The sequence below is a fragment of the Myotis yumanensis genome, unplaced genomic scaffold, assembly GCF_028538775.1.
Source record: "Myotis yumanensis isolate MYYU_CA2020_CCGP unplaced genomic scaffold, mMyoYum1.0.hap1 SCAF_1, whole genome shotgun sequence".
Lineage (NCBI taxonomy): Eukaryota > Metazoa > Chordata > Mammalia > Chiroptera > Vespertilionidae > Myotis > Myotis yumanensis.
Window position 1 is genome coordinate 70789270 of NW_027223752.1, and position 27496 is coordinate 70816765.

Below are 27496 nucleotides of genomic sequence, written 5' to 3' on the forward strand. Positions count from 1 at the left end.
AAAAAAAATATGTAGAACTAAGAGGCATAACTTGCCTGAGGCATGGGCACATGAACCCAGGAGAGTTGTACAGCCCAGAAAGCACTGGAGTCAATCAGGCTATCTGTGCCAGGCCGGCGTGCTTCACACCCCTCCCTCAGGCTCCTCTGTGGGTCCCAGCCTTCTGTATGCTGCCGTACAGGTCACCATGGGGTTGGGCTCTAGCATTCCTGAGACCCCAGCACAGGTCTTGGCTTCATGCTCCAAACTGAGTAAACAGTCCCTCCCCTTGAGGTCCTGGGAGTTTCTGGTCTGAATTTGCTTACAGGGTTTGTTTTAAAATTGAATCACCTGTTTGTTTTTCTCAGTCTCCACCTCGGGGTTTGGGGAGAGGAGTGGATGGAGATGACTGGGTCTTGGTTGAGGAACAGACATGTATCTTCCAACAGCTCACTGCCCAGAGATGCTTTCTCCTGGAACTGTGCCTTGTCTTGGCCACCTGGATGGTCAAGGTCCACAGAAAAGGGGGTATCACATGCCACCTGTAGCCTAAGGTATGGGGCGCAGCTACAGTGTTTTGGACAGGTTCAAGCCTTGGACTAATGAGGGGGCACAGTCCTCTCGTGGCCACATGCAAGTCCCTTCCCAGCACAAATACAGCCAACAGCTACAGCTGTAAGCTTGAACCTGTGGTCCGAACACGTGGCCCCACGTGCTTTGTGATAGAGTTCAGGTGCATGTAGTTGAGTGGGGTTGAAACTCACGAGAATGCTGTAAACAACTTGATCACGCCCCTACTTTGGCCTCGTGGCATCTGCTATAAAATAAAGACACGGCTTGTTGGAGCTGGCGCTGTCTCCTCATCAGGAAGCAGCGTCCCACCGAGACCCAGCTTTCATTCTCTTGTCTGTCTTTTCTTACTCCTTTCATCACCCCCACTCAGGATCACCCTTGGCCGTGCTGGCGCAGCACACTAAGGTTTGTGTTGGTCAACAGCGGACCTTAAAGCCTTTATCTCCAGTAGTTTAAGAACTGGCAGGCCTGCTTTTTACCTGCCCTTACTGATACCCTTCCTCTAACCTGGACCAGCTAGATATTTCCACTGATGCAGGAAGAGAGCCTGGGCAGAAGCCACAGGGAGTCGAGAGGTGGCGAATGTCTTCGGGATATGGGTGGGCCCGCCTTACCTTTGGGTCTAAGGCGTGGTGCAGGTCCTGCACTTAGCAGCTTCTCTTTGGAGAACAAATGAGGGAGTCCAGGAGAGATTAGAAATACCTGAGCCAAATGAAACTCTGAACCAGGAACTTGAAAGGTATTGGTTTTAGGCTTTTTCTGATAGAGGAGACTGGCCTCCCGATGCAGCACCTCTTGGCAGCTGTTCCTTCATCAAATCAAACCATGGGGAGTGGTGGGGTGGGGCTCAGGAATCTATTTTACACAAGCAGCCCAATGATAACCAGGGTCTGGATTGGGAACCAGATTGCCTCCTGCCTAGAGAAATTGGTCACTTCCTGGAGCCGGTCAAACCCCGCCTCCAGCCCCAGGGCCCTCCCCACCCCAGTGCTACCTGTCAGACCTGAGCTAGCAGTGATCGTGTGCAGATCGAGGAGGGTGGCTCTGGAAAGCAGACGGCTTCTTGCTGGGAAGTGGGCTGCCTGGCCATGCTCTGGGCGCTCTGGCCAAGGGGGCTGGCAAGCAAGGGGCTGCCTCTCCTGGGGGTAGTGCTGCTGCGAAAAAGAGAGAAGAGGGGACCTCAGTGGAGTCACTGCCGGGTAAAGTACCTGCTCTTCCCTGGGAAATGTGGACTGGAGGGGTCCTGGGAGTGCAGTCCCCTGTGAAGACAGGCCAGCCCAGCGACTGGGTTTTGATCTGGGTGGGACCAATTTCCTCCAGACAACCTGGGGGAGTTTAAATTAGAGAGGTTGGCCAAGACCTTGGCTCTTGAAAATAATCCCCTCAATTAGGAATGGAGGGCTAGGGCATGTGACCCTTTGGCTGGGTGTGGCCCAGAATGCCTAGTCTGGCTGTTGGGTTTTGAGGAGATAGACTCACTCCAAGGAGTTGCAGTCTGTTGCTGTCTCCTGAGCCCAAGCTGCAGTCTCCTTAGCAACTGGTCTGACCTGCACCAGCGAGTGATTTTTGGTTTCCCTTCACCTGCCCAGCCTCCTCGGCCATTCAGCCCTTGTCAGGGAGCTAGTGGGTGGGATTGATCACATTTTCTAATATTTAATCTCCTTAAGCACCTCACGGCACCTCTCCAGCTACAGCAGTGGCACTGTGGTCTGGGGGGAGTGCAGGTGTGTGGTGCATGATAACTAATAATTAGCAAAAATGGCTACATGTATTAAGCACTTAGGCCAAGCACTTTACATGACTTCTTATTGAAAGCTCACTACAACCCTATGAGATAATCATCATAACCCCCATTTTAGAGATGGGAGACCTGAAGCGTACAGAAATCAAATAACTTGCCCAAGGCCATCCAGCTAGTCCATGGTGGAGCTTAGATTTGCAGCCAGCCTGACTGATTCCAACATGTTGAACTTCCAGTGCCTGCCCTGCCACGGCCTCCCAGGTCCCAGTGATCCTGGGCCAATCTGCTGCTCTGTGATGAGAGAGGGAAACAGCAGCACTTCAGGGAGGTCAGGCCCCTCACCCAGCTCATTGGAACTGAGTCCCCGAGAGTTCTGTTGTTACAGCGGGAAACCCACCCATACTATGACCTCCAGGTGAAAGTGCTGAGGGCCAGAAACATCCAGGGCAAAGACCTGCGTGAGTGACCTTCAATTCCACCTTTTCTCCTCTTCCTTTCCCTGAGGCCTCTGCAGAGCTCAGAAGGGGCTGGCCTGAAGTGAGTGTGTGTGTGTGTGTGTGTGTTTGGATGGGCAGAGGGCTGGTGCTGACTGTGGAGGGAGGTGAGGGAGCTCAGGCCACAGCCTCAGAGCTGGCAGGTAGGAGCCGGGCGGGAGCACTGTGCAGACCCTGACTCCTCCCTGAGCCTAGCAAGTAGAGCGGTGACAGCCTGGGAGAGTGTGACACCTGCTCTTGCCAGAACTCTCCAGGTCAACGCTCACACTGGGAGGGGTGTTTGTCACCTGAATCAAGTCCTTTCTGGGAGTTAACTGTGCAGTGGTCTGTGCTGCCATGTGATCTTTCCAACTGGCCATGGTAGGATTTCCGTTCAGTTGAATGGGAGGTGTCACTGGTGGAGCGGAGTCAAGGATGAGGGCTCTCCCTCCATCTCCCGCCCCACCCTGCCACCTGGGCAGCCTCCTCTCCTGGCTCTGCTCCTTCCTCCCACCCCAGCCTCCTCCAGGCAACCTTTTCAGCAATAAGAACTTAAAGCTAGGACTCCTTCCCCATCCCCGCAGTGTCCAAAGCTGACTGCTACGTGCAACTGTGGCTGCCCACGGCATCTCCCAGCCGCGCCCAGACAAAGGTGATAGACAACTGCAGTGACCCTGAGTGGAATGAGACCTTCCACTACCAGATCCATGGTGCTGTGAAGGTGAGAGCCAGCGAGTGGCCGGAGTGGCGGGGGGACAGGGCTTCTTCAGGGTGCCTGCCCTGCCTCAGGCTCCCACGTCCTGCCCGCCCTGAATCCAGAATGTCCTGGAGCTCACCCTCTATGACAAGGACGTCCTGGGCAGCACTGAACTCTCCCTGCTGCAGTTTGACCTGAAGAGCCTCAAGCCTGGTCAAGCCCACAAACGCACCTTCCTACTCAACCAACAGGTGAGCTGTCCCATCTGTGCCAGCAATGCACTGAGCTCAGGGAGAGGACGCCCAGGCGGTCAGCAGAGACCAGGCCTCCAAGACAAACCCTCCATCCTGCACCACTGATCCTACCAGGGGGTCCCTCAAATAATTCTTCCCTGAGTAGAGTCTACATGTGAGCTCCTTGAGGGCAGAGCACTTTATCTTGATCATTGCTGAGTCCTCAGCTTCCAGCACAGCGTCCGCACAGTGTTCAATGGATGAAGCTTCTCATGGAGATGCCACTATCCTTCCTGTCCCAGGGAAGCCACACACGGCTCCTCTTCTAGTCCCTGGGCTGGGGGTAGGGACACTCCCTGAGGCTTTCGGAGCTCTTTGAAAACTGGTGCTTCCTTGCTTCCTCCATTAGGATTCACAAGAGCTGCAGGTGGAGTTTGTTTTGGAGAACAGGTGAGTTCAAGTGGAGCCCATGTCCTCCCATTTACTCTGAAGTCACCGACAGCTCCTAGCTGTCAGTCACCAGGTCCTCTGCTGGCCTGGCCTGAGAGGGGATGTCCTGGTCTCAAGGCGAATTTGAGTGTTGGCCAACACCCACCCCTAAACCCTAACCCTGCCATGCTCCCCAGGCTCTCCCAACTGCTTTGATCACATTATTATAGTAACAGCCACCTTGAGGGGCCCAGATAGCCAATGAGCCCACCATCCTTTGCAGTCAGATGCCTGCATCTGAAGTCATCACCAATGGAGTCCTGGTGGTAAGTAGAGGAGACACCAGCTTGGGGCTGTCCAGGGCTGGGAACCATGAGGAGTCCACGATCGAACCCATCATACCCACTTGCCTCTCTGAAGACCACTTGACCCCTCCTCAGAGTGGAGGTGTGCTGGGTAGGCATCTGAGTGGACAGCCTAAAAGCCAGCCTTCCTACCTGTGCACAGCACATCACTCACTCGGAACCCTGTCTCCTGCAACTGAAGGAGCCTTGATCAGGGGCCCTCACCTCCTCCCCCTTTCCTGCCAGGGGCCATTTCCTCTGAGTCCTAGGAGTGGGGCTGCTACAGAAGATCCCTGCCTACAAGGCATTGGCTGGGAAGATTGCTATCTGGACACTGCCCTAGATACCCTCTTCCCTTCCCCCTCTTGGTCCGGGCCCTGTGCAGGGTGATGTGTCTGTCTGGCTCCCATGGGCCTCTGCTTTCCTCAGGCTCAGCCCTGTCTGAAAATCCAAGGCACCCTTGGAAAAGATGAGACAGCTCCACAGCAAAAGTATGGTGAGTCTGGTCAGTGGCCTTGGGTCTTCCCTTCTCTCTCTTGGGGTGTTGAGGGGCTGCTGATTTCAAGAAGATGGGTCTGGGCAGAAAGTTTTTAATTTTCACCGCTTAAAGCTGACCAAAGATGAAACGGATTGCCTCCGCAAGTAGTGAATGCTTGTCCCTGGAAGTTTTCAAGCATAGCCTGGTTGTATCAGTCCAACTACTCTCTATAAAAACTCCCTCAAATCTCAGTGGCAGACAGCAGGAAGCATGTATTTAGCTCACACATCGGTGGTCAGCTGGGGCTGATCTGGGCTGGGCTTGGCGGGAGTGACCTGGCTCTGTACCATGTGTCCAGTGGGCCACAGATTTCCTCTCCCCCAAAGCCATGAGCACAGAGGTTCTTAGGGCAAAGGCACAAGCCCCGTTGAGCAAGTGCTTTTAAGCCTTTGGTCACGTCATGGCCACTAACATTAAGTCGTCAAAACAAGTCCCAAGGCTGACCCTAAAGGTGGAGGGCAGGGAATTTAGTCAGCCTCTCAGTGGGAGGAACTGAAGTCACCTGGTAAAGAGTGAGAATTCCAGAGTGAAGAGCTGGGCACACCCACGCATCTGCCACAGAGGCAGTCTCCCTGGAGGGGCGGATGGGGAGGAACAGAGGCTGTGTGACGGCTAAGGTCCCCTGCAAGGCCGAGAGGCTGCCAGTCAGCCTCCAGGATGGGTCGCACCTGGGTCACATCCAGCCCTCATTATGAGTCAGACATTGTGCTAAGCATTTGACATGTGTTTTATTGTTTAATCCTCATAACAACCCTGTAAAGTCGGTGTAATCATTTTCCTCTTTTAATTCATGAGACTGAGGCTCACAGAAGGAACTTGCTTACGGCCACACCGCCAGTGGGTGGTGGAGCCAGGACCAAATGCAGGTCAGCGATGCTCAGAGCATCTGCTTTCTCCCCCAGATGCAGCTGCTTCTCACTGTGAACAGCACATGCATATCAATCCCAGTCCATGACCATGGTGTGAAGGAATATACTTTCCTTATTTCTCTAACTCCTCCCCCCTGGGTCATGCAAGTCTCCAAGTGTCATTGAATGCCCAGGACTGTGCACAGGGAGAGGCATTCCACACGGACCCCTGCTCCTGAGGTGTGTGGGGCCTGGGGCTCCTGTACAAGGCTACCTGAGTGTCATGCTCAGCCATTCTCTCTGGGGTCTTGCCTCTCCCCCAGAACACTCCTAGGAACAGGCAGCCCTGCTGCTCCTGGCTGCAGGCCTCTCTCCTGGCCTCAGGAGCCCTGCTTCTCCAAGCCCCATATTCTCTCTGTGCGGTGCCCAGGAACCCACTTTCTTTCACCTCCTCGGCAAGCCTTCTGTGTTCCCCCAAGATCTTACACTTTGGAAACAAAGGACTGAGAAAATTGCGGCCTGGCCACAAATCTCCCCCAAGGCGATGAGCAGAGGTTGAATGGGGGGCAAGGGATAGGGGAACTACTAGTTGGAAACTGGTCATTAATGTAATGATTAACATATGATAATTACAATACAATGTTTGTGAAATGACATTTTATATACTTCGTATAATAATCTCAAAATCATCAGCCCCATTAGCTCTGGGCAGGGGGCCCTCCCCTCCCTGCCTCTCCCACCCTCCCCCAGGTTCCCAGTTCTGACCAGGGCACTTCATAGGTTCCCTGAGTGTCCTTCATGATGTCTCTGCTATGGGTCACAGTGCCCAAGAGTGTTTCCAAGGGGAAGAAAAGGGCAGTTGCTACTAGTGCTGTTGCCATCATGAGACACACACACACACACACACATACACACACATAGACGCGCACGAGCGTGCACGCGCACCCCCCACCCCCACCCCCGCCACACCACCCCCTAATCTCACCCACTCACCCGGGCCCTCTGCTCCCAGGCTCTAGGCAGATTTGTCTGGCAGTGCCCGGGGCCTACGAGAAACCACAGCTCTTGCCCCTGCAGCCCCCCGCGGAGGCTCACCCCCCAGACACCTTTACCTTCCATGTGAATCCAGTGCTTCGCTCCAGGTTGCACGTGGAGGTGGGGGAGAAGCTCACGGTCCTGCAGGTGAGTGAGCCCAGAGCCTGGAAGAGCAGATGGTCAGTGTGCTGGAGCAGCACCCCAGGGCTGCAGAGAGCATGTGTCCTTCACTCTGGGGGCTCCATGGTGATTTCTTCTCTGCAGAGCGACCCGAGTGCTGAGCTGGAGGCTCAGACCAGCAGTCTGGGCGAGGGGGGCATCCTGCTCTCCTCTCTGGCCCTAGGTCAGGAGAAACAGCACTTGGTGGCTGTGGGGAAGGTAAGGCTCCATCTGGGTGTCCTGCTTTGTGATCAACAAAAATGGTCTGGGCCAGGGGCCTGAGAGGAGGGCACACATCTGGGCCAGAGCTACCAGAGCAACAGGGGCTGCGGGTGGGGGAACCCACCAGTGTGCTCAGGGACAGCTGTTGTCTCTTTCAGGGCCAGGAGGTGCCTCTGAGGGTGAAGGCAGAAATGAGGTGAGGAAGGCCCTGGGCTGGGCAGGAAGTGTGGGGGCTCTCCTGCCTGCTCCGCTCAGCAGAGGGGAGAGGGGGGAAGGGTGGTGGGGGCGTGTCCGGTTCCGGTGGGATCTTTCTGAGGGGTCCCGTGGAGTGTGGGTCTACGCCTGTGAAGACTCGGCTTGGCCGAGGCTCTCCTCCACTGAACAGTCATCCAGCACCCACCCCACCTCACCCCACCTCACCCCACTCCACCCCACCCCACCCCACCCCACCGAGGCAGCTCTGGGGACCTTGACCTGCGCCTTAGCTTTGACCTCTGTGATGGGGAACGAGAGTTTCTGGACAAGAGGAAGCAGATCGTATCCAAGGCCCTGCAGCAGGTGCTGGGATTGAGCCAGGCTCCCACCAGTGACCAGGTATGGAATGGAGGCGGCCCCAGCATCAGGAGAACCAAATCCAATCTCTTCCCTTGAGAGGACTGTGTAACTAAGACCTGACAGGAAGCCTGGAGGAAGCATGGGGAGCAGAGGAAGAAGGGGAGGCCTGTCCACCTCAGCTGACTGGAAAAGTCAGGACCCCGTATGTAATGAGGGCCCAACAGCCCTGGCCAAGGGAGGTGAGCAGTCAGCTTGGCGGCCATAGCAGAACCCCACAGACTGGGGGCTTAAACACAAACATTTATTTTCTCACCTGGAGGCTGGAAGTTCAAGATCAAGGTGCCATCTGGGTTGGTTTCTGGTGATGCCTTTCTTCCTGGTGGTCGATGGCCACCTTCTTGCTACATCCTCACACGGCCTTTCCTCTGTGCATGGGCAGGGCTGGAGATCTCCATCTCTCCCTCTTACAAAGACACTGCTCCTATTAGATGAGGGCCCCACCCTTATCACCTCACATAACCCATATCACCTCCTTATAGGCCCCTTCTCCAAATACAGTGTCACATGTAATAAAAAAGAGAAGGCTCTGGCTAGAAATAAATGATGGAGATTTATTCAAGGGTCTTAGAAACTGGAAGCATAATTAGGAGTAAATCTAGAAATGTTCTAAGAAACAAAGAAAAGTCATTTATTTTTATGATGTAACTGAATCACAAGAGAGATTAGCTATTTGATTGGCCCATTACGATGGGTGAGCTAGTATCCATCACTATGATAATGGATTTCAGGTGGTCACGCGGGCACCCGGGAATCTCGTCAGGTAGAAGTTGTCTTTGAGGAGGTCTTACAGTTGACTGGAGTCCAGGCCCTGTGGGTACTGTACTGATGGTAATCTGTAATGTCAAATGCAGGACGGAAGTTTCAGGCAAGTTTAAAAGTCTTCCTCAAGCTTCAGGTTCTGTGAATAATTTAGCAGTAAGGCTGAGAAGAGACCCCATTAATTTCCCCCTAATGTTATTCTCTCCTCAATAACCACACTGGGCTTCAATGTTTGAATTGGGAGCCGGCGGGGAGGAGGGGCAGGAACACAATTCAGTCCAAAACAGTAGACAGGAGGCAAGGCGGTGCTGAGGTGAGACCTGTGGTAAATCAGGAACAAGTTGGTGGCATTTTCCTGGCTGCAAGTGAACTCAGGAGACAAGCCTGTGCCCAGCGCTGACAAGCTGGGATTGTTCATTTGGGTAATGCCTGCTCTGCTAATCTCCATTCTGTAGGTAGAAGGTAAAGAGGACGCGAGAGCACAGCCCTGCGTACAGGCAGCTCTGTCTCGTCCAGCTCTCTGAAGGGGCGCTGCCCTTGTGGACAGTGGCCAGGGAGGTTTTTATTTTATTTTATTTTTTAAAACTATATATTTTATTGATTTTTTACAGAGAGGAAGGGAGAGGGATAGACAATTAGAAACATCAATGAGAGAGAGACATCGATCAGCTGCCTCCTGCACACTCCCTACTGGGGATGCACCCGCAACCAAGGTACATGCCCTTGACTGGAATCGAACCCGGGACCCTTCAGTCCGCAGGCTGATGCTCTATCCACTGAGCCAAACCAGTTAGGGCGTTTTTATTTTTTTAAGAGAAAAATAAAGGAGGACAAGGAAAGGAACCAAAAATCTTGGGTGGAAAACATTCATGGAAAAGCTGAGCAACCAAAAAACTTCCCGTCTGATCCCACAGACACCTCTGATGTTGGGGCAGGTCCAGGCTGCTTGGTGGTTTTGGTCATTTTAGTGTAGCGGGTCTCAACTGGGGGCAATTTCAACCCCTCCCACCCCACACAGGGGGCATGTGTTATTGTCACAACTGGCGGAGGGGAGAGGGGTAATACTGGCATCTACTGAGTAAAGGCCAGGGATGCTGCTAAACATCCTACAACACACCGGACAGCTCCTCACAACCAAGAATGATCTGGTCCACAACCATCAGTGGTGACAGTACTGAGTAAGGAACCCTACTTGAGCTGTTTTGGGTGAATCCAATATACCTCACAGGTACATCCTTTCATGGTGTCATGGTTAAGAGCCATCTCTGGAGCCGCACTGCTTCGGATAACCAGCCCATCACTTACTAACTATGCAGTTCCCTCATCTGAAAAATGGGGATCCCATTGGGTTTCTGTGAGGACTCTGTGAGTTAATAATGTGAGGGTCAATGTCTGATATTATAGGCAGCAACATAGAAATGGCAGTGGTAGTCGATGTTGTTGTCTTGATCATTCGGTACCCAGGTGCCTGTGGTGGCTGTGCTGGGCTCTGGAGGCGGAACCCGTGCCATGTCTTCCCTGTACGGCAGCCTGGCAGGGTGGCAGGAGCTCAATCTCCTGGACACTGTGACCTACCTGAGTGGGGTCTCGGGGTCTACCTGGTAAGTGAGGTGGGGGCAGGGTACAGAGTGAGGGAGAGCTCTGAAGGGGCAAGGGTGTGGCCTGGTGATCTGGCGGAGTCCCTGGAGTGGGGTGGGGAAGGCTGCCTCCAAGGGGGTTAGGAGGGGCAAGAGTGGGTGATGCAGGGCAGTGGGTACAAGTGATGGAGGAGGAGGGGTCACTCATAGACACCTGCTGTGCTCCCCTGCCCCTAACTTCCCTGAATTCCCTCCATGCCCAGGTGCATCTCCACACTCTATAAGGACCCAGCTTGGTCCCAGGTGGCCTTGCAGGGCCCCACTGAGCAGGCCCGGGCTCGGGTCTGCAGCAGTAAGAAGGGGGCGGTGTCCACGGAGCGCCTACAGTACTATGCTGAGGAACTGAAGAACCTGGAAAGCAGCAGCCATAGCATCTCCCTCATTGACCTCTGGGGCCTCCTCATTGAATATTTTCTGTACCAGGAGGTAAGAGAAGGGCAGGTAGCACGTAAACATGGCTCCTTTGCACCTCTGCCCCGCAGCACTTCATTCCACCTTAGCCGTTAGGCAAAGCTATCCCTTAGGTCTGAGCTCCCTGGGCACAAAGAGTGAGCTCCCTGGCGGGGAGTGGGGGGGGGGGGGGGGGCCTGCACCCCTTCATCTTTCCTGGCTCCTAACCCCTGGGCCGGGAGAGGCTGGTCTGCACTTCTCAGGTCTGTCTGCATAGCAGAATCACCTATGCAGCTTTTCAAAAACACCCCATGCCTGAGCCCCACTTCTAGAGACACTGATTCTGATTGGTCTGGGGTCCAGTGCTAGCACAAGAGTGTTTTCAAAGTGTTCCAAGTGGTTCCAACCTGCAGCTGAGGCAGAACACCACTCTGAGCCATTGGCCAAGATGCCATGACTTTCACCACCTGGTGGTTTCTCCTGGGACTGCAAGCCCAGAATGCCCTGGGAGAGGAGAGATTCAGAGCTGAGTGAGGGCCTCAGCCAGGGGGCCTGGCCCACTAGTGTGTGGCTCTTAGTGATGGATGTATATCACAAGTGGTTTCTAATTCCCAAAGAATTCGTGTTTTCTAGTGATTTACTTTTTAAAGAAAGTAGACTAGATTTTCAGTTATTCCTTTAAAAATGTCGCTCTGACTCTCTCTGGTTTTGATATGCTTTCTTGAATGGGAAAGGGGGGGGGGGGGGGGGCGTGTTCCCAATGCCCCTGGAACTGCACAAAACCCACAGGAGCCTTGCCTCTGCTGCAGCCTAAAGCCTGCGCCTTTGAGCTCTGGCCTTGGCAACCAGTCTCGTGGGCTCGCCACACCCTGCAGGCCATTGGGATGGGGAACGCCAATCAGCTTCCCTTCTTTTCTGCCCAGGAAAACCCCGCCAAGCTGTCTGACCAGCAGGAGGCAGTCAGCCGCAGCCAGAACCCTTATCCCATCTACGCCAGCGTCAACGTCCGCACCGACGTCAGCGGGGACGACTTTGCAGGTGCCTGGGTGTGGGGGCGATGGTTGGTCGGAGTGTGTCCAAGGCCAGGCTGTCAGGGTACAGATGGAGCCTTGGAGTGCAGTGGGGTTGCTGCCTCCAGCTCTTGGCAAGGCAAAGATTCTTGCTCAGTCACAATGGCCAGGGGGAAGCCCTGGTGACATTTCCTTTACTCTGGGTCCCCAGAGTGGTGCGAGTTTACCCCCTACGAGGTCGGCTTCCCCAAGTATGGGGCTTATGTTCCCACCAAGCTCTTCGGCTCAGAGTTCTTCATGGGGCGACTGCTGAAGCTCTGGCCAGAGCCCCGGATCTGCTACCTGCAGGGTGAGTCTAAGCTGGAGGACTGGGGACAGGGCAGGTACCAGGCCAGCCCTGATGTGGGTGCGGGAGCTGTGAGGGCCTGGGCCCTGCCTGTGTCCTTAGGTATGTGGGGCAGCGCCTTTGCAGCCAACCTGGATGAGATCTTCCAGACTGCGGGCTTCAACCTCGGCTTCCTGGACTGGCACCGAGGCAGTGTGAACGTCACAGGTGAGGGGTCACACCTAGCCCCCCCTCCCATTCTTCTTTCCAGCAATTGGGTCCTGGCAGAGGCATAGAGAATGAGGGAGAGGATGGTGAGGGACTGGCTATCCCACTGGGTGCAGAGAAGTCCTGCGGGGCTGACTTCTCTGCAGAGGCCGTGTGGGTGGGGCTAGGGCCCAAGTCAGGGGACCCAGTGGGAGCCGTGGGTGCTGTGTAATCAGGCTACGCCTCTGCATTCTCTGCTTGAGCTCCCAATAGATCAACTCAGCCCCGGACCACTGGGCATCTGTCTGATGCTCTGCCCACACATCTCAGGGCTCCTTAAATGGTCTATGAGCTCCCTGCTTCGAGGAATATCTTTTCCACCTTTCTCCCCTGGAGGACTTTTGCTCAACTCTTAAGAGTCAGCTGAGCCATCCTTTCCTCAGGGAGTTTCTCTGTCCCATGTCACCCCTCCAGGCTGGTGAGGGTGCGACCACCAAGGCCCCTGCAAGGCTACATGCACGCCCATCATTGTCCCTACCTCAGGACGTTGTTAGGGTTCCTTCTCTCTTTATATGACTCTCCCCTAAGTAGGCGTGAGCCCCGAGGGCCAGGCCCCAGTCACCTTTGCATCCCTTGTGCTTAACCCAGTGCCTGACATGTAGCAACAGCTCAGTAGGTGTTTAATGGATGAAATTCTGATTGGAAATTGTATATACAACTTCATTTTCAAAAGGGTGGAAAATAAATTATTATTTAATAAATGCAATGTCATAGGCAACTTTCAAAACATGGGAAACATGAAAGGAAAAAGGCATTTAAAGGGGGTTCTGGGAACAGTGGTCAGAGGCCTGGGAAGTGGGGCAGAGGAGGAGGGGTGTCAGGAGGAGAAGGAGGGGTGCCCCTGCACCATGAAAGCCACTGGACAGAGGCTGGCACACTTCTCACTGCATGTCACCACCCCACCCTCCCTAGACGACCACCAGAAGCTTCGAGACCCCACGAGGCTGCGAACGAGGCTCTTCACCCCCCAGGGGCCCTTCTCCCAGGCCGTGCTGGACATATTCACCTCCCGCTTCACCTCCGCGGAGAACTTCAACTTCACCAGTGGCCTCTGTCTGCACAAGGACTATGTGGCTGGCAGGGAGTTTGTGGCCTGGAAAGGTGGGCGCTGCTCCGGGTGGGGCCCTCCTGCTGCCTGTGCCTCTGGCTCACTGGGGCCAGCGCTGTCCTTTGACCCAGGGTCGGGGTGTGGGCTCCTGCTATCCAGAGGCTGATGGGGGGATGACTATACTGGGCTGGGACTCGGGTAGGAGACTACAGAGTGGCTGTCAGAGAGAAGGGCAGAAGCAGAGGTCTCCACAGAGGGGTATTCCCAATGGGAGGAGAAGAGGGTTGCTAAGAAAAGCATGCATTTGTCCCTGTCCAGACGCACACCCGGACGCCTTCCCCAACCAGCTCACTCCCATGCGGGACTCCCTGTGCCTGGTGGATGGGGGCCTTGCCATCAACTCTCCATTCCCGCTGGTCCTGCTGTCGCAGAGAGCGGTGGACCTCATTGTGTCTTTTGACTACGCCCTGGATGCCCCTTTTGAGGTAAGGGGTGGGGATCCCCTGTTAGGGCCGCCTGACTGGGATTTGGGGATGGCCCTTGGCGGAGGGCCTGGGTTCTAACCTGCAGGGGGCGCCCCTGTGAGTGCACTGGCCTCCCAGCTGGAGGAGAGGGTTGCTGAGGTTACAGGAAGGAGTGGCAGTCAGTAGAGGAGGCCAAAGAGGGTCCCCAGGTGTCTTCTGTCCTGATGAAGAGTAGACCCCTGTTCTGAACCCTGCCTGTGCCTGATAACATTCCTGGCTCCCATCAGGGCCTGCGTCTGGGTAGGCTGTCCCTTTGTTACTATGGTAACAGCAGAGCCATCAGGTTACCCTCAGGGGTCTCTCAAACCCTGTGTGGTGGACAGCTTTCACCATCTGCATGCAGGTTCTGGTTACACTGCTGGGTCAGCTCTTCCCTCTTTGGCCTCCTCTCCCTCCTCCTCCTCTTGGATCCAACTCAACCTTCTGTAATCATTTGGTCTCAACCCGTGAAATTGAAATCAGCCCCTACGAGGGAGCGGGGAGGGTCAGAGAAGGACGCAGTGGGCAGTTCTAGGGAGGAATGGCAGTGGGAATGCTGGTGATTATTGTTAATCTGCACAACAACCCCATGAGAGAGTTGTTCTCATTTTTCTTTTATAAATGAAGAAACTGGCTCAGAAGGGTTATGTCACCTGCTTGACGTCACTCAGCTAGTAGCAGGCAGAGCTGGCCTTGAAAACTCGATCTGTGTGAGTCCAGGTGAGGGCAGGCAGGGTCAGAAGTCTGCCTCCTGCCCAGGTCTTACAGATGACAGAGAAGTACTGCCTGGACCGAGGCATCCCCTTCCCCAGAATTGAGGTGCTCTCTGAGGATCTGGAGAACCCCCGTGAGTGCTACCTGTTTGCCAAGGCCGAGGACCCCCGCGCACCCATCGTGCTGCACTTCCCCCTGGTCAACCGAACCTTCCGCACACACCTGGCCCCAGGTGAGGGCAAGCCCTGGGCCTGGGTCTGGCCCACAGAGCCCTGGGGTGGTGATGGGGTGCTGTTCTGAGAGTGGATCCCCTGGATAAGGTAGCAGAGTACCCTGGAGGGCCCCAGGCAGCCACTGCTTCCTGGGCCTCAGCATTGGCCCCAGCCCCGCTCCTCCTGATGGGCAAGAGAGCAGACATGTGAGCCCAGGAAGAGCCCACAAAAAACCAGCCAGATGTCCTGGGCAAAGGGGGGCTCCTGGGCTGGCAGCTCCTAGTCACAGAGTGCCCCAGCCTGGTCTCTCCTCTTCCAACCCTCAGGTGTGGAGCGACAAACAGCTGAAGAGAAGGCCTTTGGGGACTTTGACATCAACGGGCCAGACACCCCCTATGGCATGATGAACTTCACTTATGAGCCCGAGCAGTTTGATCGGCTGGTAGCCCTGAGTCGATACAATGTTCTGAACAACGTGGAGACCATCAAGCAGGCCCTCCAGCTGGCTCTGGACCGGCGGCAGGCTGGGGCCCAGGCTGGAGGCTGACCCGGGCTGGAGCCAAGGACTGTGGTGCAGGAGGGACTGTGGGCTCCAGACCAGGGCTTGGTAGAGGGAGGAGTGGGCTCTGTGGGGCTTCTGCTTCCCATCTTCCCATCTTCCCTGCCTTAAGGTCCACTAGGCTCCAAAAGCTCCTACAGATTTCAGCTTGTACTTGGCAGAGCCCTTCTCATATATGTTTCTGGGAGAAGATGGAGCAGTAGGTCTCTCCAGGGGCTCTTGGGGATATGAGGCAGAAGTGAGCAGTGCTCATTTTAGAGGGGATCAAGGCAATAGTCTAGTCCCAGAGCCCACCCCACATGCAGAAGGGCCTGCGACCCTCACCAGAATGGGAGCTGTGAGTGCTGAGGTGCAGGTTACTCTCCTTAAACTGAGACTAAGAGCAAAGATGCATCCATACAATACACACATGGCCCAATCCCTGCTACCCTCTCCTCCCCAGCCCCTGCCCCGTCCCCTGCTCCTGGGTGCAGTGTGAGTGCTATCAAGAATAAAGGGGGACCACATGGGTTGCCAGTCTAGGTCACTAACTTTATCATCCTTTTTCCCCCCAAAATATGTTTTTACTAGAGGCCCGTTGCATGAAGATTCACACAATAGGCCTTCCTTCCCCTGGCTGCCGGCATTTGTTTTCCTCCGGCACCTGGGACCCAGGCCTTTGGTCCAGCCGCAGCAGCGAGGCTTGGCTTCTCTGCTGTGGCCACGGCGAGGCTAGGCTTCTCCGCTCCGGCTGCAGCGGAGAAGCCAAGCCTCTTCAGTCTTCAGTCATCTTCAGTCTTCAGTTGTCTTCAGTCTTTGCTCCGCGCCTGCATATGCAAATTAACCGCCATCTTTGTTAGGTTAATTTGCACACTCATCCTGATTGGCTGGTGGGTGTAGTGGAGTGACACCAATTTGCATGCTTCTCTTTTATTAGTGTAGATTGGTTTCAGAGAGGAAGGGAGAAGGAGAGAGAATGGAAACATCAATGATGAGAATCATTGATTGGCTGCCTTCTGCATGCCCCACACTGACGATCAAGCCTGTAACCTGGGCATGTGCCCTGACTGAGTATCAAACTGTGACCTGGTTTATAGGTTGACACTCAACCACCGAGCTATGCTGCTGGGCTCCATCATCCTTTTTGCTAACCCCCACCCCTCTTCACTGCTCATGGCCCTTCTATGCTCAACCTCCTAAAGGCCATATGGTGATGGCCAGTCCTGGCCAGGCTCCCGCTGGTGGGTGTGCACATTGTCTCCCTGCTAATCACTCACACTGCACTTTTTAAACTTGAGCCACATTCCCTCGCCATTTGTACAGTTTCCACCCATGCAAATAGTCTCACCATCCCATCAGGGTGTGTCTAGAGGGCGTATCCATGTGTCAAGGGACAGAGTGAATGTGCCCCTGCATGTGTGTGCGTGTTCCTAGTGAGGGCAGGCTGCAGAGCAGCTATCTGTTGGCCAGGGCTGTGCAGTGGCAGAGGGAACCTGGCTGGGAACTCGGGCACCTTGGTTCCTGCCTCTTTCACAGATTCAGCCGATGATCTGAGCAATCTCTCTCTCTTTCCCTGTTTCTCATTTCTCCTGACCCACCTGGGACATTCGAAATATCTGGAGCCTCTCCGGCATGGGTAGATTTTAGGTCAGCGGAGAGGAGATCACTCTGCTCAGGCTTGGTCTGGGGGCTCTCCGGGTCCCTTGCCTGCAGCCTCGCAGCCTCGTCCTCCTCAGCCCTGCCCCTGGGCCACCTGGGGCCCTTCCATGACCCAGCTGGCATAGCCACGTCAACACATGCTCCTACTGCCCCCTCCACCTGGAGTGCGCTCTTTGGCTGCACCTCCTCCTCCTCTCCTGACGCGTGCTCTCCAGGACCAAAGTCACCATTTCTCTTTCAATCAGGACAAAGCCGCAGGAGTGCTGACTCTGGGAAGAAGACCCTAGTTCTGACTTCCATTGGGAAGAAGGCAGCTGGGTCCCAGCCTCTGGCCCTGGCCTGGCCTGGCCTGGGACCCCCCAGCCTCCAGCTGGACATGAGCTGGGAGGCCTGAGGGAGCTGGGCCTCGAAGGCCCAGTGCTTTTTCCTGGCATGGGCTGGGGACAGCTTGGTTCTCTCCTGCCTCCTCACCATTGCTGCTCATCATAGGCCAACACCGCCCCTGCCTCTCAGCTCAGCAGTAAGAGGTTCCCTTTGGGGCAGCCCCAGGCTGGTCCCTGAGCTCCTGTTACGGCAACTGTTATCACCACTGCTGCCCACCATCATCAATAACTTGTTATTAGGGCCTCCATAGAGTTTATAATTTAGAACTTCATAGATTTCTTAGGACTTGAACTCCTAAAGTTCACAGAGTGCTTAGACCTTTCTAGGGCTCAACACTCAGAATCTTTAGTCTGTCTCATTTAATGCTTCACACAGCCCTGGGCTGTCTCTGACCCCCGAAAAGTAAACCCTCCCCAAGGGCAGAAATTTGTGTTTTGTTTGCTGCTCTATCCCCAGTGGTTAGAGCAGTAGCTGACACATAGTAGGTGCTCAGTAAATATTTGACATATAAATGAATGGGTCCTACAGTCTAAAGAGATGGGTCACTACCTACCAACCATGAAAAGGTGTATAACATTCTACTCCAGTGGTTCTTAACCTATTTGGATCTTTTTGAAAAGCCTATGAAAACCTTCTCCCCCCAAAATGCAAATATATATGAAAAGTTGTGTACAACAAGGTCTCTGTTTCACTATCACCAGCCCCAGGGTGGTGGGAGCCGGTGTTTGCCCTCCCAAGCCAGCAAGTTTCGTGAAGAGAGCAGGCATGTGGGCTTGTGCAGAGCTGGTTGGAACCTTCATTCTCACAGAAGAATAGGAAGAGCCATGTTGGCTCATATTAGGTTTCGAAAGACATATGAGACAAGCTGGGAGGGCAGGAAGGGGGAGGCTGGTCCAGTGCTATAGCCGAGAACTTGGTCAGCAGGTGCAGGGGTAATCTCAGCTACAGAATGAGGAAACCTCTCCAGGATTAGATGTGGGAGCCAACGAGAGTGAGAAGTTGGGAGGTCAAAGATGTCCTGGCCAGTTTGGCTCCTGCTCCTTGGATGTGGCTCCTTCAGACACATCTCCAGGATTACAGAAGAGTCTTCTGCAGGAAAAAGGAAGAGGAGTGGTTGGAAAGAAGTGCACAAATTTATATACACATATACCCATCGCTATAATCAAGATATAAGCCCGACTCAGTGGTTGAGCATTGACCTATGAACCAGTAGCTCACAGTTGTTCCATCAGGGCACATGCCTGGGTTGCAGGCTCCATCCTCAGTGTAAGGCGTGCAGGAGGCAGCCGAACAATGATTCTCTCTCATCACTGATGTTTCTATCTCTCTCTTTCCCTCTCCCTTCCTCTCTGAAATCAATAAAAAATATATTTAAAAAAAAAAAGATATAGAATATTCCCACCACCTTCAAAAGTTCTCTTGTGTTCCATCCCAGTCAATCTCCCGTTCCTGGTCCCGGTGACCACTGATCTGTTCTCTGTCACTATAATGGGCACTCTTTTTTTGTCTGGCTTCTTTCATTCAACATAATGCTTTCGAGATTCATCCATGTTGTTGTATGTGTCGGTGGTTTGTTCCTTTTTACAGCTGAGTAGGAATTGTATGGATATACCACAGTTTGTTTATTCACCTGCTGATGGAATTTTAGGTTATCTCCAGTTTAGGGCTCTCATTAAGCTTTTAATGCTTAAACTTCCAATTTTTAAAAACATTTTTAATTTATTTCAGAGAGGAAGGGAGAGGGAGAGAGAGAGATAGAAACATCAACGACGAGAGAGAACGCCCCACATTGGGGATCGAGCCCACAACCCGGGCATGTGCCCTTGACTGAAATCAAGCCCGGGACCCTTCAGTCCACAGGCCAACACTCTATCCACTGAGCCAAATCGGCTAGGGCTTAAACTTTCATTTTTTTTTTTTTAAAAGCCCCTTTAAAAAGCCAGCAGTCTCCATCTTCTCTCCCCAAATAAGACAAGAACCTTAGCATGCTAACATGTTTCCTGTGTTTCCTGCCGACATCCTGCTTCCCACCCACCCACCCAAACTTTCCACTCACTTCTAGGGGCTCTTACCTGAATTTTATTTCCAGTTAATAAAACTTCAAAATAGAAATATTTAATTCAGCTTTACAATATATTTTACTGATTTATTTGCTCATCATTGCTTATAACTTCTTCCCTTTGGCTTTATTTTCCTGTTTGTTGGACTTCAAAATTAAATAGTTTTTTTTTAAATAGAGGGTCCATGGATGGTAAACTTTCTGAGTTCTTTATGTTTGGAACTGTCTTTTCTTGCCCTGACTTATGAAGAGTATGCAATTTTTGGTTTAAACTTATATTTACTGAGATATGAATGCCTTCTTGCATTTGATATTGCCGATGGTAATCTGATATCAGTTGAATTCTTATTCCTAGGTAATTTGTCTTTATCTAACTTTTAGGGCTTTCTATTTATGTCTTTTTGAAGCTCTAAGAATGCTCTACCAACTTTATCTGAACACAGTCTTCTTCATGCTCTCTTTCTGGAATTCCTATTAAATTGATTTAGAAATACATATCTGAGTTGATTCCCTATATCTCTAAACTTTCCTTTTATACATTCTGTCTTTTCATTTCCATGTTCATGAATACATTTTCGTCTGTGTCCAGTCTGCCCCTCTGCCCAGCTCTTGTGAGTTTTTGCCTCACTGTTGACTATCACATTGTTCAGTTTAAAGTTCTCTAGTAAGATCTTCCAAAATTGCTTGTTTTCACTGCATGGTGTGCTTCACTCCTTTAACTCAAATGGTGTTAATATATAGCATTTTAAGGAATTTTTATGATTGTTCTGTGAACTATTTACTTTGGGTAGGTTCTTCATTTGTTGCCCCCTCTTTCATGGACTTTGCATTCTTTTTATCTTTCGTGGTTGTAGTCTCATCTCTAAAGGTGCTGGGCTGTGATGGCTCCTGGTCAGGTCATTGGCCATGCAATGGCAATAGTGGCCATTAGGTGGCGGTGTGGGACTTGGGGAGGAGGCGGAAGTGCCTCAGTTGCAGTGACTGTGAAAAGCTATGGTCCAGCCCCTGGGTGACAGTACAGCAGTGGCATGGATGGCACCTGGCACTGGCAGCCCGGGGTACTGCTGAGGCTCCGATCTGTCTCCTTATTTAGTGTTGCCTCGGAGTTTTTGATCCTTAAAGAGCTCCCTTCTTGTTTTCAATCATGGGCTATGAATTTATACATGGATGTCTTTCCCATCATTAATCTGGTAGCGGGGCGGGGCGTAAGTAAAGTATTCTAAAGGAGAATTTCCAATTTCAAGGTAAAAGAGGACAGGCTAAGATCACTCCCCAACCCTTAAAAAAAGCAAGTACACAGTAAGTTTACTAAATTTGTTATTTTAAGAAATATTTCCAAGTTGAATTAACTATTGTACATCCTAAATAATAAAGAAATTTTAGGTATTATTATTGCATAAAAGTTTATTAACAATATCTGAGTTTTTTACCCCCACTGTACTTTTTAGTCCCCAAATGCACCATCAATCTGAACTGGCGTCCACTCTTCCTCTGGACCAGCTGAACCTGACACATTCGAAGGAGGGGAGCCTCTTGGTCTGAGAGCTGCCCGCCTCCCTGAGGCTCGCAGGGGCCTCTCACAAGGTGCCGTGAGGGGGAAATGAGACCATGTGTGTGACAGGCTGAGCACAGTGGCTGGCACGCTGCAAGCCCTCATACGTGGTGGTTTCTCTTTTGCGTGGGGTGCTGATGGCTCCGAGCTGCCAAGAGAAGACCTCTTGGCTGGTCCTACATGATTGGTCCTCACTGCTCCCTGCACCTGCCAGGTGCATTCAGAGCAGGCTGGCTCAGGACTGGGCCACACGACGGCCGTCAGGGGTGGCTGTGATGCTGACCAGAGTGACGGGTACTCAGGACCAACTCTCCCCTAGGCCAGGGTAGGACCTGGTCTTCTGGGACAATTCACAAGTCTCCTTGTCTTTGCCCCATGGATCTGCCTCATCTCCTTCCCTCTTCCTGGCCTGGGAGGAGATGTGGCATGTCCCCGTGTGCACATGCATGTGCTTTCTCTTTCTTTTATCAGCTGTGCCAGGGGTTCCTGGTGGTGCTGGCTGACCTCCAGGAGGTTGGGGAAAAGCCCTTGGCATGAGGACCACCCCGAGGGCAGAGACCTGATCTCCTCACAGGTCCCTGCCTTGCTGAGCTGGGCAGATCGACAGTCCATCCTTGGGTGATCGCCCCTGTCATTGCTCAGGGAGCAGGTGTCTTTGTCAAGAACTGGACTTGGAATGAGCCAGAGCAGGGTTGGAGCCAGGGCAGGAGGGGCTGGCAGGGTGAGCTGGTAGCTGAAGGCAACCAGGTACTAGCTACTGTTCCCAATATTCCTGAATGGGAGGCATGGAGCTCCTCAGGCCCTAAGTGGCTGCACAGCTGGGTGTTTGGAGCCTCAGTTTTCCTCTTCTAGCCCCTGCAGACTTGTCTCTTTACCCCTGTGTGCCAGGGCAGGGCTCCACTCCGTGGAAGCACCACACATACGGAAAAAGAGTGGAGAAGTATAGGCCACTATCCTGAGGCTCCTTGTCTCATTCCCAGGCTGTGCCTGGCTTCTGGAGCCTCGACCCTGGAATGTAAGCCTGACCTGGGTCTAGATAAGCAGCTTCTGATTGGAAATCCCAGAGAAGTCTTGCTGTGGGGGTCAGGTTGACTCTAGGGCATTCAGGAATGAGAGGCATTTGCGGGCTCCAGGGCCAGAGATCCCCTTTCACGGAGGAACAATATGACAGGGACTTGCCACCATAGCTTATGTCAGCCTGAGGTCCTGATGTTTCCAGCTGCTCCAGAACATGGTCCATTAGCAGGTGAACATGTCTTCTAGTGGTTGGGAGGAGCCAGGGCTGCAGGAACAGGGTGGGTGGGAAAACAGAGCTAGAGAGCAGGCTGGCATCCAGGACTGTTGTGGATCCTGCTTGCTGGGTGGTCTGATGCAGGGAGAAAGCTACTTCCCTACGATGCAGGGCCTCAGCTCTGTCTGTAGTTCTACACCCTTTTTCTGGAACCCCCACCCCAAACCTCCTCACCACCACTTGGTCCTAGTTTACCAGCTGAGTAAACATCTTCCTTCAGAGGCCCCCAGTCACCTTCATACTGGAGGCTCCTGTCCCTGGGGCCTGAATCTCAGTCTGCGAGTGCTGGGCTGGTGGGGAAGCCACTGAGGGGTCCCTTCCTGGTGAGTGCAAGTGAATGGAAGTAGAGATGCCGGGAGACAGGGGAGGACGCTGAGCGAGAGCCAGGAAGGACAGCAGAGGCTACCTGGGTCAAGCCCTTCCTTTCAGGGTGTGGAGTGATGTTCCTCTTTCATGCCTGATGTTGTTCACCTATATTGTCTCTCTGTGTGATCAGCCTAGCTAGGAGGCTTATCAATTTTATTATTATTCTCAAAGAGCTAACTTTTGCTTTTGTTGATTTCATGTATTATTTTCCCATTTTCTATTTGAAAGAGCTCCATTCTTTATTGTTTTCTTCTACTTTAAGTTTAATTTCCTCTTTGTCTAGCTCCTTAAGGCAGAAGCTTGGACCACTTAAACTTGGTTCTCTTCTAACATATGTATTTAAACTTACAAACTTGGCTCTAAGCACTGCGTTAGCAGCATCCCACAGATTTTGTCTAATATATATTTTTTATTTAATTTAATTACATTTGAACTTGCATTTCATTTAATTGCTGGTAATTAAAACAGTATTCAAGTCTGATAGTCAAGTGTTAATTGATCCTGTCATAAAAATAAAATAAAAATATTTTAGAAAGTTACATTAGCTATATTGTCTAATATCTTATTGGTAGAATTGGCTAATGCAATCAGATGTGAGAAAATAATTACAAGTTAAAGATTTGGACAAGAAGTAAAACTATCTCTGTTTACAAATAATATTATACCAAAAAAAACAACAACAACACCAAGCCCTAACTGGTTTGGCTCAGTGGATAGAGCGTCGGCCTGCGGACTGAAAGGTCCCAGGTTCGATTCCGGTCAAGGGCATGTACCTTGGTTGTGGGCACATCCCCAGTGGGGGGTGTGCAGGAGGCAGCTGATCGATGTTTCTCTCTCATTGATGTTTCTGACTATCTCTCTCCCTTCCTCTCTGTAAAAAATCAATAAAATATATTTTTAAAAAAACAACACTAAAAGAATCAGTGGTAAAACTAATACATACAATAAAATCTACACTAATAAAGGAGAAAGATGCAAATTGACCATGCCTTCGTAACACCCACCAGCCAATCAGGCATGGGTATGCAAATTAACCCAACAAAGATGGGTTAATTTGCATACACAGGTGCCAAGCGGCCAGGGGCGGGGCACAGGCATTCTGCACTGCCTCAGCTGCTCTGGGCCTCTGGGCAGTGTGGGAAGGCGGAAAGGCGGCTCCAGCTGGAGCAAAGGCGGTGCTGGCAGCCAGGGGAAGGAAGACCCATTCTTGCATGAATCTTCGTTCATCGGACCTCTAGTAATTCAATAAGATGGCAAGATAAATTAAGAGCCTTCATATATACAGTCAATTAGGAGAGATAACGGAAATGAAGATCCTATCCTATCTAATAATAGACAAACATGGTAATTGACTGTACCTTCATTATGCCTCCCATTGGCTAATCAGCACGATATGCAAATTAACCGCCAACAAAGATGGTGGTTAATTTGCATACGTAGGCTCCAAGTGGTGGAGCGAAGCCTGATGGCCCGGGGCAGGCAGAGCAGCGAGGCCTGACGTTTCCAGGGCCGGCAGAGCAGCAAAGCTTGACATTTCCGGGGCTGGCTCCGGCCAGAACTCGGCCAGAGCGAAGGCCTGGGCCCCGGGTGCCGGAGGCAAACCGGTGCCAGCAGCCAGCGGAAAGGAAGGCCTATTGCATGAATCTCTTCGTGCAACAGGCCTCTAGTTTATAATAACAAAAGAAATGTACTTAAAAAAATAAATGTAATAAGAAACATGAAAAACCTGTATTAAATAACTATAAGGAACTTTTGAAAGGCATAAAAAGCTCACTTGAATAAATCAAAAGGCTTCTCTTCTTAAATAGAATGACTCATTGTCCCAAAGATGTCGATTTTCCCTAATGTGATTCAATTATAAATAATTTTTTTCTTTTCATCTAGACAAGTTGTTTAAAACATGAAAAAGAAAAGCAATGTTTGCAAGTGTGAGTGGGGGGCAGGGGACTAGCCTTATCAAATATTAAATCATAATAAAGCCTTTATAATTAAAATTATAAGCTATTGGCACATAAATCAATGTAAAGTATAGAAATAGATGGAAGTATATATGAAAATTTAGTGCATAATAAAGGTGATATCTCAAATCACTGAAGAAAATATAGAATTTTTAATAGGGGTATGGAGACAACCAGATAGTTATTTGGTGAAAGATAAAATTGAGTCCACACACCTGAAGCCAGGTCCCCAGAAAGAAGGACTCAGCAATACGAGCCTGGAATTGGGGGGCCTGGTCCAGTCTTATCAGGTACCATGAAAGCTCCAGGTGGACCAGAGATCTAGATGTAAAAAATGAAGCCAAACAAGTACTAACAGTAAACATGAGCACAGGCATAGTTTCTATGATTCAAAATATGTACAATCTTTGAAAAAATTGATAAGTTTAATTACATTTAAAAATGTTAAAACCTTTTACATGATAAAAACACCAAATAAGTCAAGAGATAAATGGCAAATTTGGAGGCCTTTTTTGTAGTTTATGCTAAGAACTATATTGTTTTATTTTTTCCATCACCCTTTATCCCTCTATGCCCTCTTCTACCTCCCCCTCCTCCCATAATCACCACACTGTTGTCCATGTCCATGAGTTCTTTCTCTCTTCTTTTCCTTTTTGCTCAACCCCTCCACCATCCCCGCAACGCCCCTTCTCCACTAGAGCTGCTCTCTACCTATGAATCTGTCTCTATTTTGTGTGGTAGTTCAGTTTGTTCATTAAATTTCACATATGAGTGAAATCATATGGTACTTGTCTGGTTTATTTTACTTATATGCTAAGAACTCTTAAAATTCAAAAAAAGGAAAGCCCAAAGACCTGATAGAAAAATAGGCAAAGTAGATGAACAGGCAGTACATAGAAAAGAATGTATAATTGCCTTGGATGTTATATGTAATTAAAACATGTTATTAATTATATATGAATATATTGACATATTATTATATCTAATTAATATATATGACTATATGATTTTATACATATTCCAGTTTCTGGACCTGAAATCCATTGGCTGAAAGAGAAGCCAGGTCCCCAGAAAGAAGGACTCAGCAATACGAGCCTGGAATTGGGGGGCCTGGTCCAGTGATATAAATTTGGGAACCATCACTTTAGAAATGGCACTTAAGGCCAAGAGACTGGAAGAAAATCATTAAGGGAGTGAGTATAGACAGAGAAAAGAAGACAAAAAGAAGTCTAAGAGCTGAGTCATGGGCACTCCAACCTTGAGAGGTCAGGAAGGTGGGAAGAGGCAGCAGAGGTGACTGTGCAGGAGCAGCTGGTGAGGGAGAAGAAATACCAACCAAGTGTGGTGTCCAGAAGCCAGCGGAAGAGAGCATTTCCAGGAGGAGAGCGTCACCAACCACCTTACATGCCACTGAGAGGCCAAGTAAGGTAAAGACTGAGGACTCATCACTGGATTAGCAATGTGGGTTCACTGGGGGCCTGGTGAGCACTCTGGTGAAGTGGTAGGAGAGAAACCTGATGGTTCAAGAGAGAGCGGGAGGAGAGAAATTGGTGACAATATAGATGACTCTTTTGAGGGGCTATAAAGAAGAACAAAGGAATGGGGAAGTGGCTAAAGGGATGTGATATGTTGGGGGGCAAGAGCGTTTTTGTTGTGAGAATGAAGAATTACTGCATGTTTTGTCACTGACAGGTATGATCCAATAGAAGAAAAATGATGATGCAGGAAAGAGGATGAAAAATTTCTGGAGCAATGTCCATGAGTTGGAGAGCAAGGATAGGACCTAGTGGACAGTGGGTGGGTTGGCCTTAGACAGGAGATGGCTGGTTGACCACTAGTTACGAAAGGGAAGCCTGGGGACAGAGCAAGAACAGAGATTGTTGGTGGTGAGGACTTGGGGAACTTCTTTTCTAGTTGTTTCTATTTCTCAGTACACCTGAAAATAGGAATCAAGGCCATCAGCTGAGCATTTGGAGGAGGTTTTTGGATAGAGGAGAAAGTATGACCGAGCTTTAGAGTGAAAGAACACATTGAATAGAGACACAGGCCAGATCTGCTGAGCAGCACAAGGACCTACTTGAAGCTCATGGTCATGGAGTTAAAGTGAGACTATCAGCTATGTGGGTGCAGGTGCCAAGTGGTCCAAGTGTTGGGTTCCATCAGGGTTGTGTGCTGCCAAGTGAGTATAATGAAGCAAGAGATGGGCAAGCAGGTTGAGAGTGGGGGTCAGTGAATGATTGCAATGATAGACCATAGACCTGATGATTGTTCTTGTTATTCCCGAGAAAGAATGATAAACAGCAGTGGTCCCTTTGGAGTGTCAGGTGGGGACCAGTCTACCCGTATTTCTAGTTCCACACATGAAAGCCAGCCCGTGCCCATCCTGGAGGCCTCATCTTACAGCTGAGTGAGAGGCCTCTGTGACCTGCTCCTAAATGCCTTCTCTCCCGCCTGAGGCAGGTGTCCCTGGTAGCCCAGTAAACTTTTCAATTTCTCCTCACTCTATTCTTTTTCCTACATTTATGTCCAAAGGGAAAGACTTTGACCACTTCTTGCACCCATGTGACAACAGTGCCATGCTGCAGAATGATATCCTGAAGCCACACTGATATCCTGAAGGTTAGGGGCAGGAGGAGGCCTCCAGAGACCCCAAGAGTCACTCCCAGTTCTTCCAAAGTCTGGAGGTTTAAGCCAATCTGCACTGGGCACAGCCATGACCCTCTCTGAGCTGGAGTTTCCTGGCCTTCCAGACCTGGCCCCCTTAGCAGCTGGTCTCAGTGCTGAGGGGCTGCACCCCACCTAAAATTCTCTTTACCCCCATGGCTGGTTTGAGAGGAGCTGGCAACAAACTTCTCCCCAGTCCTATGGGAACACTGGCCCAACCAAACAATATTCACAGCAATTATTCTCGTGCTCCAGAAGAATGGATTTGCAGTGC

At 51.3% G+C, this 27496-nt stretch overlaps 1 protein-coding gene across 3 annotated transcripts; it reads left to right on the plus strand.

Moving 5' to 3' along the window:
- Positions 1 to 1569: 1569 nt before the first annotated feature.
- PLA2G4F (phospholipase A2 group IVF) lies at positions 1570 to 15836 on the plus strand. Of its 3 annotated transcripts, none has more exons than XM_070424652.1 (20): positions 1570 to 1751; positions 2679 to 2751; positions 3351 to 3487; positions 3586 to 3714; positions 4106 to 4146; positions 4409 to 4451; positions 4899 to 4965; positions 6868 to 7037; positions 7155 to 7268; positions 7430 to 7467; positions 7730 to 7865; positions 10110 to 10246; positions 10486 to 10708; positions 11596 to 11710; positions 11894 to 12031; positions 12131 to 12235; positions 13187 to 13375; positions 13641 to 13807; positions 14585 to 14771; positions 15078 to 15836. In XM_070424652.1, exons 1-20 carry the CDS (start codon positions 1641 to 1643, stop codon positions 15296 to 15298), a joined length of 2541 nt encoding a protein of 846 aa, XP_070280753.1. In that variant the 5' UTR covers positions 1570 to 1640; the 3' UTR covers positions 15299 to 15836. The 3 variants fall into 3 exon arrangements, with proteins under 3 accessions (XP_070280753.1, XP_070280762.1, XP_070280767.1); XM_070424661.1 differs by having other exon boundaries at positions 2709 to 2751; XM_070424666.1 differs by lacking the exons at positions 1570 to 1751; positions 2679 to 2751; positions 3351 to 3487; positions 3586 to 3714 and having other exon boundaries at positions 4134 to 4146; positions 4356 to 4451.
- Positions 15837 to 27496: the final 11660 nt, after the last annotated feature.